Raw genomic sequence first — 14592 nt, 5'->3', positions numbered from 1 at the left:
CTTCCCCCCCCCTCCCCAACTTCTCTGGCTGCAATCGGCCCTGACCACTCCTTTTCCATGACTTACCTTGTCGGAGACTGTTTCTGTGAGTCCCCAGTGGCAGCATGCAGCAGCGCAATTTCCAGCTCCTGCCCACTGGTCTCAACGTCAACCCTGCCGGCTTTGGGTGCGAGTCAGTGAGGGGGAATTTAAATGAGGCCCGGGTGTTAAAATCACCCAGACTTCACACTCCAGAGGAGCTGGACAGATCGCTGCCCACTTCGGCTCCTGATTCCTGCCCCATGTTAAATCAGGGCTAGTATCTTTCTTGCATTGCTTGGAATCAAATACATATATTGAAAGTGACAAGGAAAATGTGTTATTGAAAGAGATCAAATTAATAATGTTCTTTTTATTGAGGAGGCAATAAATAATTGATATGTGACGGGTGTAACAACATATGTGGCTGAATGGTGCTGTTCCAGTCACTCCAGTATAGTATGGTTCTGAATTCTTTCGTTTCTCATTTGTAAGAACCTCTCATTTATACAGTAACAAGAACTTCTGGTTATTTTTTTAATGGCCCAATTTTATTTCCTTTTAAACTATATGTTTTGCCCTTTAAGAATGGCCTGTTCATTAGAAAGTATTTCTTGGGAAAATACATTTATAATGTAGCTCCAACTACCTCAAGGGCAGCAGTCAGATTTGGGAGTCTGAACTAAGCTCATCATTGTATTTAATCACACTAAATAAGGCTGGAAGTTAATTGTGAGTTATGTTATCGTACGAATGCTTCATACACTTGTATCAAATTCCTTTCTCCACTATTTTAACACAGACATTGACCCACTTATTTTAAATGGACTAACGCCTCTATTTGAGTAGCAGAGAGGAACACTGCAGAGCCATTGTGAGGCTTATTCGGTATTGAATAAGTTAAGTAAAAATCGCACAGGTTGATTTAATCTTACTTATCAGATCTTTATTGCTGTTATGGCTTAAGGAATATAAACATTTTTCAGGAAAATAGACATCTGATTTATGTCAATAATTCAGGTCTGCTGGTGGATGTTAATCTCACTTTTCAATCTTGGTGACTAATGAGGGAAAAACATTTTTTTTGAAGAAAGTAATAATTTTGTAGTTTCAAAACATGCCGTGTTTATGCTTTTACTGCTGTAGGGCCGAGGTTAAAGCTGCAGAATGTGCAAAACACTGTGGGCAGTCCATGATTTTCTGTGCTCTCTTACATCATTGCCATGGGTAGTCAATGTCATTGATGACTCTTTAACCTTGACAGGTATCAAAGGCAGCTGTAGATTTGATGAACTACTGTGAACAGCATGCACGGAATGACCCATTGCTCGTCGGAGTGCCAGCCTCTGAAAATCCCTTCAAGGATAAAAAACCTTGCACCATCCTATAGCTGCTGCCAGCCATCCTTTCGCAAACTGACCACAGCATCAGAGGACCTGCCAAGAATTTCTATTGGTAATCAGACCTTGAGAAGCAAATGCAGCTTCTGAAATGCAGGACTGCTGTGGAAATGTGTTTTAAAAAAAAATAGGAAAAAAAGTTGGATTCTGTTTGTTTGTCAACTAAGCATGTTTCTGGAAGTGAAGGAAGAAGATGTTAAGGGGAAGAGCAATGAAAAAAGATTGCTATTTTGGACTTTTATGATAGATTTTCTGATTGTAATATTAAGATCTTAGGTTTAAAAAAAACTAACTCGGCAAGGATAGTATTTTTGCCTAAAAATTCTAAAAAAAAATGAAAGGTGTATGTGTAAAGAGTGTGCATTTGGAAGATGATAATACAGTTTGGGCAATAACACATTAGATGAAGGGGAGCAATTAACTGCTTCCATTGCATTTTTAAATGTCACATTGTTCATCTTTATTGCCATTAGCAATTAGTTATGTGCTGGTGTAGTAGTGTAGTTTTCCTTCCCCTGCCTTTTAAATTCCATATTTACACTACCAAAGTACTTGCCAAGGGAAACCGATGTAAATAATCAATGTTTCATTCATTCTTTCTTCATCTGTTTTTCTTAATAAGACCTGGTGGTTGTAACCTAACCAAAAAAAAAGCCCAAACTATAGGATGATTCACAGTTGTCTGTGCTAAACAGTATTACTTAAAATTGAAAATCTCGTGTTCAGCAGATGCAAATATTTCATTCCTTCAAAAACAACACCAGGGGTCCCCATACAACCCATTCAAACACTCATGGTATGTATGTGGATGTAGGCAAATCATTCTTTCTATCCATCTGAACATAAATTTTCTTTACTCCACTTTAAGTGAACAAATTATCCACTAAGACAGAGCATAGCACTTACTTTATTGCCATGAGAGTGTATGCACACCACATTTGAAACTCCTAAACTAAACTGTATTATAGTTCAACATAAAATGTTTCACTAATTGCATATTGTTAATTTATAACTCCTAGAAATCATGCTTATTGAATTTTTATTTGATGCTAAAATTCTGATCCATTAATTGCAGTACATTACTCTTACCTACAGTATGCACTTGCCATATAAAGAGAAGAATCTGCTCAGTGGCCATATCAGCAGCTGCAGATTGATAAAACTTCTGGAAATGTCAGTTAAAAACTAAAACAAAGATTAAGAAAGAAATGTTTGACCATGTGTCAAATGAGCTGCAGCCCTTCACATGTCCTTGTTCATTACAGCGAACCTCCTGAGGATTACAAACTGTAGTTGTGTGCCAAAAACCATCAAAATGCCAAGTGATTTATGTCATAGAGAAGTGTTAGAAAACTTTAGAAACCACAAGCTTTTTTAAAAAAAAACATTTATTATTATCTTGGAAGACAAGTGTTAAAAACATTTGTCAAGACTTTTCTGTTTAACATCTTTAAACAGGTTGCATGTGCATTGTTCTTTCAGCTGCCTTGCGTTGTTGCCTTTTTATTCTCAGCTGCTAAGTGTTAGTTAAGCCTGCCATAATTATAATTAAAACCTTTTTTTAGAACCTTACTGTCTCACCAAGAACACCACCATAAATTTCACTACAAGTTACTGTATGAAGAAACGCTATTTACAGACATCTGAGTACACAGTGGAATAAATAATTTCTCGTATTAAAATTCTTAAAGCATTTGAAATCATAGTTGTGCAATAGAAAATTCTTGAAAGCTGTTCTTTAAGTAACTGGAAGCAGAAGCGTGTGATTTGTGATGGACTGTAGATTTTTGTGACACATAATCTTGCAGTGATGTGTCAATCCTGCCACCTGTGCTTCTCTCCTCTTTTAACTCTTTTTCTTTCTTTTGCAGTGCCTTTTTATTTAGGAAAAACAAAGAGAAAAGCCTTTGTTACCTTTTGTTAGCCATGAACAATTACAATATTTCCTTTCTTCATACCAAGCCATGAATTGAATACTCGTATCTTGAAAGAGCACCACTTGAAATAAAGATTAACATTTGAATATTAACTAATTTCACAAAGCTATTGAGTGAGATTTTTTTCCAAAGTCCTTTAAACTGACATTTGATTTTTTAAAAACTGTTGAGAGTATACCTTCCCAGCTTTATGATTGAAGATTCATGTCACTATACTTTCATTCAAATTAACCTTGCACATACAGACTCATGAATTAACTTTATATGTACACAATAAAAGGAAGACTAAAAATAACACACATTGACATGGTACATTGGTGCTCCGATATACTGTGGCATGGAGTGATAGGATGGATGCTTGTGTATCATGAATTCTGATACATTGCAATCCCAAACTCTCAAATGGTCCTGCAACAAGATTCTAAGTGGATGCCTGACTCTTTCCCAGGGGGGAATCTGGAGGTAGGGACATCTAGGACATTTCCATACACCTCTCTGCTGCCTGCTCAAGAGCAGCATTGAAAGAAGCCTGGGAGAGGGTCACCTGCCCTCCCTTTTGTACAGGGAATGATAAAGGGCATAGGGGCACAAAAAGCAGAGGAGAAAGATTCTTTTAAATGGTATACCTCTGCCTCCCCAAAATTAGCTTTTTAAAATCACATACAACACTAGCAAGATAGCTTATCACCTTCATGTGTGGGCACTCTTCTGCTTCGCTTCTGGTCAGGCCATGTTCTTCTGAAAATTCTTTGATGCTTCTTGACTTTCTTAAACAACTCAATGGCAAGATATGATAGGATAAAATTTTCTCTTCAGTTATCATCATTTTCTCTTCCTTGTTTTTCTTATTTCTTCATAGGTATAGTATGGTGTTTCTTCCTTGCTCTAGTTCAGCAGAGGGAATGATGGAGTTTCATTCACACCACTGGTGCCATTACAAACTGCTATGACAAGACACTTGTGATGGGGAAAATGTGTACTAATAATATTGCAGATAAATGCATCATTAGTGTTTCCTGTTACAGCAAGGCTTGCAACCTTCAGTTGAATTGTCACCACAGCACTTGTCCTTATGCCTACCTTCTACTTCATTCCCACTTGGGAACTTCACTGTAAAACCTCAATCGCCCAGCACTGTTTACCTTCCATACGAGTTTTTGATCTCTAATCAAATCAAAGACAAGAGAACAATTTAGAAAAAAAGAAAATAAATAGAACAACCTGGCCTAATGTGAACCCCACAGTGTCAGATAAACCAGACTTCAGAAGTCAATTCACCCTTCAACAAATCTAACTCATCCTCCTTGTCCTGGACAGTGTTCTGTCAAACTCTTGTGAAACTGAGCTTGACATTAAAACATGCAGCCTGTTGGTGCTCCTCCAGAAGAATGGGGATGGAAAATGGTTTACTTTGATTGTGAATGTATTCGGGAAGTATCTTACAGTTTAGGAGTCCCTGTTGCCAGACTTATATGGCATGTTACCACCACCTCCTATGAAGACTTTGAACTCATCCATAGACCTCCCTTCTGACACTAAGGTCATCTGACCTTAATAACTGTTCTTACTGCCATGCTGGTGTCAATATTGATATCCGCTTCACAAGAAAATATTCCCGGATCACTCTTTCTAGTACCACCTGTGGTATTGTCAGGCAGCAATTTCTCTTCACCATGAATAACTTTATATTAATAATTCTCTTGAGAGGATATGCAATGCATCCTGGTCACCAATTAGCATAACGTATGTCTGGAAAACAAACTTAACATTAACTTTATGGAATTCTTGCATATTCTTCAGTAAAAATTTGTTCTCTTCTGGATAAATAACATGATGACCATGTTATCCTTGAATGGGCAGAGAGGAACAGAGTTTCTAATCCTTTGTGGATCCTTCACTAGATTAAGACATCCATGATTGCAGCCAGTCATTTGATTGCTCAAGTAGAGAAAGAAAGATCTTGTATTCATATAGTACCTTTCATGACCTCAGGACGTGCTAAAGCATTTTATAGCCAATGAAGTACTTTTGAAGTGTCGTCACTGCTGTAATGTAAGGATACGTGGCAGCCAATTTGATCACAACAAGATCCCTCAAATAGCAGTGAGATATTGACCAAAAAATCTGTTTTAGTGATGTTGGTTGAGGGATAAATATTGGCCAGGACACCAGTAGAACTCCCCTGCTCTTCTGTGAATAGTGCCATGGGATCTTTTACATCCACCTGAGAGAGCAGGTGTAAAAGATCAATTTAACATCTCATCTGAAAAGCAGCACCTCCAACAATGTAGGAATCCCTCAGTACTGCATTGAAATATCAGCCTAGATTATGTGCTCAAGTCTCTAGAGTGGGGCTTGAACCCATTACCTTCTGACTCAGAGGCGATAGAACCACCACTCAGCCAAGGCTGACACCTACAAAACTAGCAAGATGTTTCTCATCGTCAGGTGAGTATTGCCCAGGACAGTGTTATTGTTGGATCTCAAGATTCTAGCCATCGGAAGTTTCTGGAAGCCTCTTGGAGTTAGAACTTTCCTCCAAAGGATGGAAATCCTATCTGATCCTTAAATATCTGTCCCTGACATCTTGACTGTCAATCAGCAAACTAGATCTCTCTCAGACTCAGTCATCAGCACAATAATGTCTTCTTCTTGTCATTATACTAAAGCTTTTTTTTGACAATGCAAAGTAGAAAAGATTCAGTATTTGGTGCTCTGAATCATCTGTTGATTCGACAATCTATTCTCTACCTTCTCTCCTGTTGTGCCTTCAGGGACTTTGTGAATCTGCACTGAAGATCAGTTCTGTAAGGGTCTGCATGTCAACAGTGTCTGCTTTTCACCAACAATTTAGCATTTAAGGAGAACTTACCCTCCTACTGAACATTTTATAAAAGTCACCCATCTATTAAGTCTGCCAATCAAACCTGTCCAACCAGCATGGAATCTAAACTCTATTATTCAACACCAGAACAGTGATGAAATTTGATACTAAGTTAATTTCATACATCTGCTAAATGCTTTAGTAACTGAGAATTTTGGCTATTCATTTCAAATTTACACAAATTCTTAAGGGTCAGATTGTCTTTTATCTCAACTCTAAACTTCACTCCACAGTGATCAGTCATTCTCTGATTCTACAGAATTTCCTTCCTGACCCATTCACATCTGAGAGTAAAAGAAATCCTTAAAGCAAACAAAGTGGGCCGCGCCATCACTAAACAGTGGCTCTCGGGATCTCCTTAGCATAATTCCTGGTTGCTAAGTTTTATCTACCATCTTCAATTGCCACTCTACCAGGGGGACAGTTTCATCATTTGCAATGGCAGCTGTAGTTTCATTAGAATAAATATATGAGAATTTGGTTGTACTTCCATGTATGTACTCTACAAACACAAAAATAACCTGGCTGGTCAGACCACATTGGGAAAGTCAGTTTTAGAAATCGTTGCAACTGCCACATGTTTTTTTTTCGTTTCATATGCTTTCATTATTATATGCTACAGGGTCACCTGAGAGGGCAAATCCTTACTGAAGTGCCTTTGATGGGATTGGTGAAAAGCAAAGATCCTGACAGAACTGGTTTCCAATGCAGATCTGTGATTCCCAGTTGGGGGAGGGGAATCACATTCATCACAATCCTACTGCTTTGGGAATCTTGCCATGTGAAAGGCCTGACTCTGGTCTCTGAATTAGGTTCTTCAACACAACCCACCCAGTTCCTCTTTCTTCCTCAGTAGCTTTTATTAGCTCATCAACACTTTGAATCAAAAGTATCCTTATGGACATAGTTTGTACAGGCTTGCTAAACTGGGCATCCAGTGTTTAATATTCTGCTTTCTTTACAAGTATAGATTTAACTCATAAGTGTCTGCATGTGGAAGACTCTGCTCCAGAAAAAGAACAGGTCAGCTAAATCACATTGACTAAGGAGTAAATCAATCATACTGTTGAAAGTTAGAATAGATGCTCATGGTTCTGCTTGGTTCGTTTTCATGGGTGGAGATTCAAGGTAATAAAGGTGATAGAGTTTAAGAAAGGAAAAAATTTACAAGTACTTAAAATGTTAATGGAATCAAAACAATGTTCATCGGGAAAGCACACAATGATGATGGGACACTTGGTTCTGAAACTTAGGATAAACAACAAGGCAATTTCTATCCTTTATTTCATTTTACAACTCAGATGGCATGGTGGAGCTTTGCACGTTCAATTAGAGTCACTATCCCAGTCCTAACTAGCATTCAGGGTCATTGATCCTTAGAGTACCAATTAGCTAAGTTTTGAACAGCTTACTGGATAGGGCACCTTAAAACCAAAAAGGTGTAACCTGCCCAGATCATCATTCTTTTTGTTGCTTTAACGTGGAGTCACATTGATGGTAACCGTAGAGAATTATAGGATGAAGGCCACCCCACCCTCCCAGTGATAGGAGAACAGTATGGTGGCAAGAAGATTAATGAAGGGGTTAAAATCGCAACAAAACAAATTTCCGTTTTTAATACTCTTGCAACAGTTTATGTCCAGTTTCTGTAATTAGGGATTAGGCCATTGTCATCTATTACTGATGTGGATTAATACTTAAGGCTCGAGTAACTATAGCAGGCACAATACACCTGAATTTACTATCTATCTCAGACTAGGGCCCCGATATTTACAGGGAGGGAGCAGGGGGAAGGGTTTCCCAGAGATCCTGCCGAATTTAACAGCAGGGCCTGATTTAAATTTTTTGAATCAGTTTCCCGGCCGCAGCCAGCCAGATTGAGAGGCTGGCCTGCAGCACCAGGCCACAGCCAGAGAGCCGAGGGAGGGAGGTGAGTCGGACATTGGGGTGAGGGGGGAGTCGGACATCAGGGGGGTGGGGGGAACATCGGGTAGTCGGACATCGAAGGTCGGATCATGGAGAGGTTTCCAGGTTAGCTTGGTGGGCCGGGGGGAAGCTCTCCCGCTCCTCCTGGCCCACAAGCAGTGCTGGAAAGGCACTTACCTGTTCCATCCAGCCGTTCCCTTCAGCTGCCAGGAGTTAAATGTGAAACAGATGTTAAATTTGAGGCAAGCAGCCTCATTAAAATATTTTAAGGATGGACCCAGCTCCGGAGAGCAGGTTAGTCACCCGTCCCCTCAACCCGCCTCCGTTAAAACTGGAAGTGGGTGCGTTGGGGTCAAGTTTCCCATTTTTTTATTTTTAACCCCTGCCTGCCCCCCACCTGTCCTGCGGGAGGTTAAAATTACCCCCTAGGTGTTTGTTAAAGAAGGTTTTCTTAGGTTGTAAGTTTGACCTCAGGAAAAATACCTTGGTTTTCATTACAGAACATAAAAATAGAAGCTAAATAAAATTTAATTTAAAAGTTTTATTGAAGTCTAGCCTGCAATGAACAATCTCAGAAGTACCCTATCCATTTGACTTACAGTATAAGCAGTCATTTGTGCAAATTGATGGGTGTATCTAACATGTGATCTTAAAATAACCACAAAAAAATACACTATGTTCTTTGAAGAAGTTATATTTTAAAATATCTTAAGCAGCGTGCATAATCCAATTATATACGTAAGAAACAAGATCAGCAAGGGGATGTACAGCGAGTTTGACTTCTCACTGTATCTTGCAGTTAAATTTTATATTTGTGATTGATGGCCTGGTGTACACAATGTGATATAATAAACAGTGACTAAGAATATTTGTGCTGCTATTTGTGATTAATGCACACAAGGATAAGCTGTACATGGTTTTAAAAAGACAATGAGGAGAAGCCATAGGCCTACTATGTAGATATAATGGGATCAATTTTGCCTTTTGGGCAACCGAACAGTGGAGACCCCCCCGCGATTTTGAGGCCCCAGCCTCATTTAAATATGGCAGACGAGCTGCGGGATGCCAAACAGGCATCCCAATTTAGCTCGTCGGATTGAGGCCTCAAGATCAGGCCAGGGTGGCCATCAGGATCATACGTTGCGGGGGGAGGGGGGGTGGTTACGACTGTGGAGGGTGGGGTCTCTGGGGTGGCAGCAGTCCACATTTGACACCTTTGGTAGATCTCTTCGGTTCCATTGCCCGTGGAATTGGTCGGAGTTTCTGATCAGAAATGGCAATTGGGGTCCTATTTACGTCATAGGACTCCAATTTCCATATTAAAAGGCGTCTGTCGCCTGAAACAAGCAGGTGCTTTGGACACCTGTCGGCCTCTTTCAAAATGGAGTCAACAACAACAACTTGCATTTATATAGTGCCTTTAACGTAATAAAACGTTGCAAAACCCAAGAGCTGGTCGCATTGTCAGTGGTAACAGGGCAGTAAGGCTACCGATCCCATTTTGAGGCCTTTACCACTCCATTAACGCCAGACGAAGGCAGTCAAAATCGATCCCAATTTCATTGAGTACATTTCTCTCAGATAATGCACACATCACTGAGGTCCAATAATCAACACCTGCCATCTGAGACTTAAGAAAATTCACCACTGTTTAATGTAACATGCAATAACGTGATCCTCTGTTTCCCAACCAGTGGGACATGAGAATAAGAGCCCTGAGTATTCACAAAAAGCCCTTTATCCATATGTACTTGGGTAGGGTCATGTTAGTCCTAATTGTCCTTCTATACATAAGGCTGGCCTACTCTACCAATGAAATATTCTTATGAAAGCATTGTTGCCATTCTTCTGAATGTGGACACAGAGCCAAGTTCTGAGTGAAACAGAATTAATATTCTTACAGAGTCCAAAAGGCACAAATCACTTCGCTTGTACTGTAGAAGAAATTTCCCTTTTTTTCCCAAGCCATGTTTTTAGCTCGGTTGTTCTGATGAATATCACATGAATGAAAATATTTACATCTAATGTTCCTGAACAGACCATAATTGTATTTTTCAACAGTCACAAGTAAATATTTGATTAATCTTTATCATAAATATCTGAAATACCCAGTATTACACTAACAAAAAATAAAAAGGATCTGTAGTGGGAGGAATAATTTCCAAAATGGCAGCAGCTAAGTATGTGCTTTGTGCATACGAACTGTCCTAATGCCCTCTAGGTAGCTAATGATACTTTTTATTCTGACTAAATTATACTTCTCACTTACATTTCACGAAACAAGAAACTGTGGTTTTTAGTGTTAATTTTTTATATGCGTATCAAGCTAAATGTCTTTTTACTTTGAGTATTTGTGTTGTGTGTGTTCTGAATGCATATATAAGAATATGTACAAATAAAACACAATTAGGATAAGATAATTATTTGTAACCAGTAGTTGTGTACCTTGTATTAAGCCCCTTACTGAATGTGCTTTGTAGATTCTCTGTATGTTATTTGATTGCTATCAAGGCTAACATTTAAGGGGTTAGAGTATTGCCAAATGTTTTCACATTTTATTCTAGCCGTGCTGTATGAATTGTGAATTGTGCTTGCTATCTTGCTATCTTTGTTGCCCTTTTTCAATTATGCTATTAACACCCTTATTGCAGAATGTTCAAAGTGTTGTACAATTTTGCAGGATGACTTGATTGAACTCCAAAGCGTTCACACGTTATTTTAATAAATTAGGTTTTTAAGATACATATATATGAAATACTTTGTGGATCTGTCTTGCAGCTTCAGAGACATTGCCAACATACTCACTCACCACATTGACATTTTATTATTTTTGAATCCCTGAACATTTCTTTCTCTTGCAAAAGTTTTTTTTTCAGGAGAATGCCTGTTTTTCAGAGCAGATTTTTGACTGCATCGGCGTGTTGACTGATTGTTCACATGCGCTTCATGCAGGTGCAAGAAACAATCAGCTCTTGGTCCATAAAATGGTGGAATATTTTTAAGGGCAATTAAGCACTAGGTGAAATAACACAGATTCCAGTATGAGAACAAGGACCAGTTAGTGTGATGCAATGTTTACGATTAACAAGTAAACGTAGTAAACATGGACAATTTTGTTAAGCAGGCCAAGCTGTAGTGATGGAAGCAGCTAGAAGCTTTGAGCCAAAATCCCAGTCTTGACTAATATTTTAACGTGCCTACCCTTGATGGATAAATTGCATCAATTTAGCCCTGGATCATTGGATACAGCACTTTAAAGTAGCAAACAGTCTGACTCGGATTGGGGATTGACGGTCAGATGGTTGAACCGGTAGGTTTAGTTCTGCACTGCAGAAGTACATTTGGTCAGTTAATCAAAGAGAAACATTGGCGGGAGCTATGGCAAAGACAACAGGAGCCCATCCTGTGCCCACCAGTGGTGACAGTAAACAGCATTGGAGAAAAAATATCAAATGCAACTGATACCACTGTTAGTGTGGTTGTATAAATGGTACCACGCTGATACCCAGCACATGAGTTCCTAATCTCAGCCAAGCTTGGAAGAGGTACCACACTCAGAAAATGGGCATTCTCCAAAGTAAAAGAAAATCACAGGGAGGGCAAAGTAAGTTATATCGATCTTACACCTCTCCGAACCACTATTTCACCCTTGCTAACTGCTGTTACAGCAAATATTATCTACTATTAAACCCATGTTGGCCACTGTTATACCCTTCTAACGCTGTTATATCCTGACTAACCAGTGTCACACCCTCCTACCCACTGTGACAGATCTTGGCCCTGAATTCCCACAGGGGCTGTCCTGATCTCCCACTGTAATTTCTCTCCAGAGAAACGCCCTAAACGGCCATTTTTAGAAATGATATCCATCTTTTTTTTTAAGACAACTTGGGATAAATTTTAACCCTGAAAAACGGGTGGGGGGGTGGGGCAGTAAAGATTTTTAAAGTTTCGAACGGAAACGAATCCCGGCTTCAACCCGATGACTTCTGCGTTTCACCCAGACACATCTGGGTGTGCGCGCTTCAGAAACCCAGAAGTCCCGCTGGCTTGACATTTAAAGGGGCAGTTAAGGTATTTGAAGTAGTTATGGGAATTAAATTTTAGTGTATTGAGGCAGAGAAACGATTTCAACTCTACCTGAACGTGTCTCTCGTAGCCTCTGAAACACGCCATGGAAACAGAGGCGAGTTGCAGCCAGCAGCCCTTTGGATCTTGAAACCAGTGATCGACACTTGAAGAAAAGGTGAGTTTTTGCAGCAGGGCAATCGGTTCTCTCAGACAAACCTTTGGCTGGGTGTTCTGTGTGTTTAGATTGAGATTTCGTTGTTCACATTCAGAATTCTTGTGTTCACACATATTTACCTACATTTTGGACCCCCTCAAACTGACACCATCAGGATGGGGGTGGGGGCGGTCGTAGGAGACACTACCCGGGTGAGGGTCTACAGGCAGAGGCTGAGCTTCCTGGACCTCTCTGAGGAGCAGTGCCTACGAAGGCTAAGATTGAGTCGCCAGGTGGTCGCAGACATCTGAAGGCTCCTTTGTGTAGGGCTGGGCCGAGTGGCCATGCATTTCCCTTCACAGTTAAAATTACCACTGCCCTCAATTTCTTCACCTCCAGATCCTTCCAGGACGCCACCGGTGACATCACCAGGATCGCTCAGTCGCCTGCAAATAAGTATATACGACAGATGATGGATGGCTTGTTTTGCAGGGCATCCCACTATGTCAACTTCCCCATCAACGACATCAGCCAGACTGAGAGGGCAGTGGTTTCCACTGGCTTCCCACGGGTATTGGGCGCAAATGATTGCACACATATAGCAATCCGAGGACTTGCACATTGGGCCGGACTGTTCATCAACCTAAAGGGATATCACTCCATTAAGGCACAGCTGGATTGGACCACCGGTAGAGGTTTCTGCAGGTATGTACCAAATTTTCCTGGCAGCTGCCATGATTCCTTCATTCTGCGCGAATCCAACATCCCGGCCCTCTTCCATGCACAAGACAGACTTAAGGGCTGGCTGCTTGGAGACATGGGATACCCGCTGCAGACATGGCTCATGACACCTCTGAGAAACCCTACTAGCGAGGCACAGCAGCGGTACAACGACAGTTACATCACCACCTGGTCTGTCATTGAACAAGCCATTAGAATGCTCAAGATGCGCTTCAGGTGCCTGGATCGATCTGAGGGAGCCCTTCAGTACTCGCCAGCGAGGGTGTGTAGAATAATAATCATGTGTTGCGTCCGGCACAACATCACTCAACGGAGAGGGTTACTGGTGGATGACCTCCCATGCGCTCATGAAGCAGCCGCACCTGCCATCGACATTGAAGAAGATGAGGAGGAGGAGGAGGAGGAAGGGGACGATGGGCAAACCATCAGAAGAGCAACGGCTCACCTGGGTGCTCGTGGTGCCAGGGAGTCACTCATTTTCGATAGATTCTCATAGGTAGATCTGCAAAGTGACAATAATCAAGGACCCAGACCACCTGTAAGGACCACCAAGACCTGCATCCGCACCCCCCAGGTTTAACAAAACAGTCCTACAACCATGCATTCACCCACTGTAAATGCACCCAATGGGTGGCATCAAGTCTCACCATTCATGATGAAGCACATGAAAGGGTGCTTTCACATAAGGGACTCAAGCAGGGGCAAGACATGGCAGTATGGCAGTGGTGATGAGAATCATAACATTTAATGTACATTTAACCAAAACCAAATATAAATTAAAAACACGACATTCTGTCAGACACCGTTGTGCATACCCTTAGTGATTACAAAACCTTAGATGACTTCTTCCTATAGCTCCTACGTACTGCATCCCCTGTGGCTTTAACAGAGTTGGGGCAGCTGCTAAGATTCATGCCCTGACTATTTAGATGCTTGCAGTCTATGACCTCTGGGTTTCGGAGCCTGTGAGGACCCCGCCAGTGACTGCTCCACCTGCACTTGTGCAGGGGCAGACTCAACCATCTGGAGAGGAGGCAGCATTGCAGGTATCGGATGGTGGGGGGGCACCGGGTGAGACGTGGGGACACTTTGAGTGGAGTCCCCATTTCTATGTCCCCTTTTGCCATTATCCCTTTCCTGGGCCAGGGCCACATCACTCCTACCACTCTGCTGGACAGTAGTTTGGAGAACATGTGTGATGCCTTGTAAGGCCAGTGCGAGTGTTTCTGTCTGCCTGTTTAAAGCAGCAGAATGTTGCTCACCCTGAGTCTGCACGGCCGTTGTCAGGGCCTGAATGGACTCATTTATGAGCCGTGCTTGAAGCTCAATGGAGGCTAGCCTTCCCTCCATCACAGACACTCCGCACGTACCTCCGCCACCAGTCCGCTAATGCTGGAGGTGGACTGCTCCATTCTTTGCGTCGATGTGGAGACTGAGCGTGGCAAGTCTACCTGTACGTCG

The 14592-nt window shown here is 41.2% G+C and overlaps 2 protein-coding genes across 7 annotated transcripts in view; both read left to right on the top strand.

Annotated features, from left to right (window-relative positions):
• The window catches only part of LOC137321063 (guanine nucleotide-binding protein G(I)/G(S)/G(O) subunit gamma-7-like), a 189096-nt gene extending 185645 nt beyond the window's left edge, over nt 1-3451 (top strand). For 5 of the 6 annotated variants that reach the window (XM_067983236.1, XM_067983232.1, XM_067983234.1 and 2 more), the window contains one exon: nt 1283-3451. In XM_067983236.1, the coding sequence (XP_067839337.1) occupies nt 1283-1408 (126 nt within the window). In that variant the 3' untranslated portion in view covers nt 1409-3451. The remainder of the gene's footprint in view (nt 1-1282) is intronic. The other variant, XR_010962705.1, reaches the window with a different exon arrangement.
• Nucleotides 3452-12859: 9408 nt separating this feature from the next.
• LOC137320643 (putative nuclease HARBI1) lies at nt 12860-13627 on the top strand. The gene has a single exon (XM_067982323.1). It carries the CDS (start codon nt 12860-12862, stop codon nt 13625-13627), a length of 768 nt encoding a protein of 255 aa, XP_067838424.1.
• The last annotated feature ends 965 nt before the right edge of the window (nt 13628-14592 follow it).

This window comes from Heptranchias perlo, chromosome 4 (assembly GCF_035084215.1).
Source record: "Heptranchias perlo isolate sHepPer1 chromosome 4, sHepPer1.hap1, whole genome shotgun sequence".
Lineage (NCBI taxonomy): Eukaryota > Metazoa > Chordata > Chondrichthyes > Hexanchiformes > Hexanchidae > Heptranchias > Heptranchias perlo.
The sequence above is the reverse complement of the archived record's forward strand: the minus strand, read 5'-3'. Positions and strand labels throughout refer to the sequence as shown.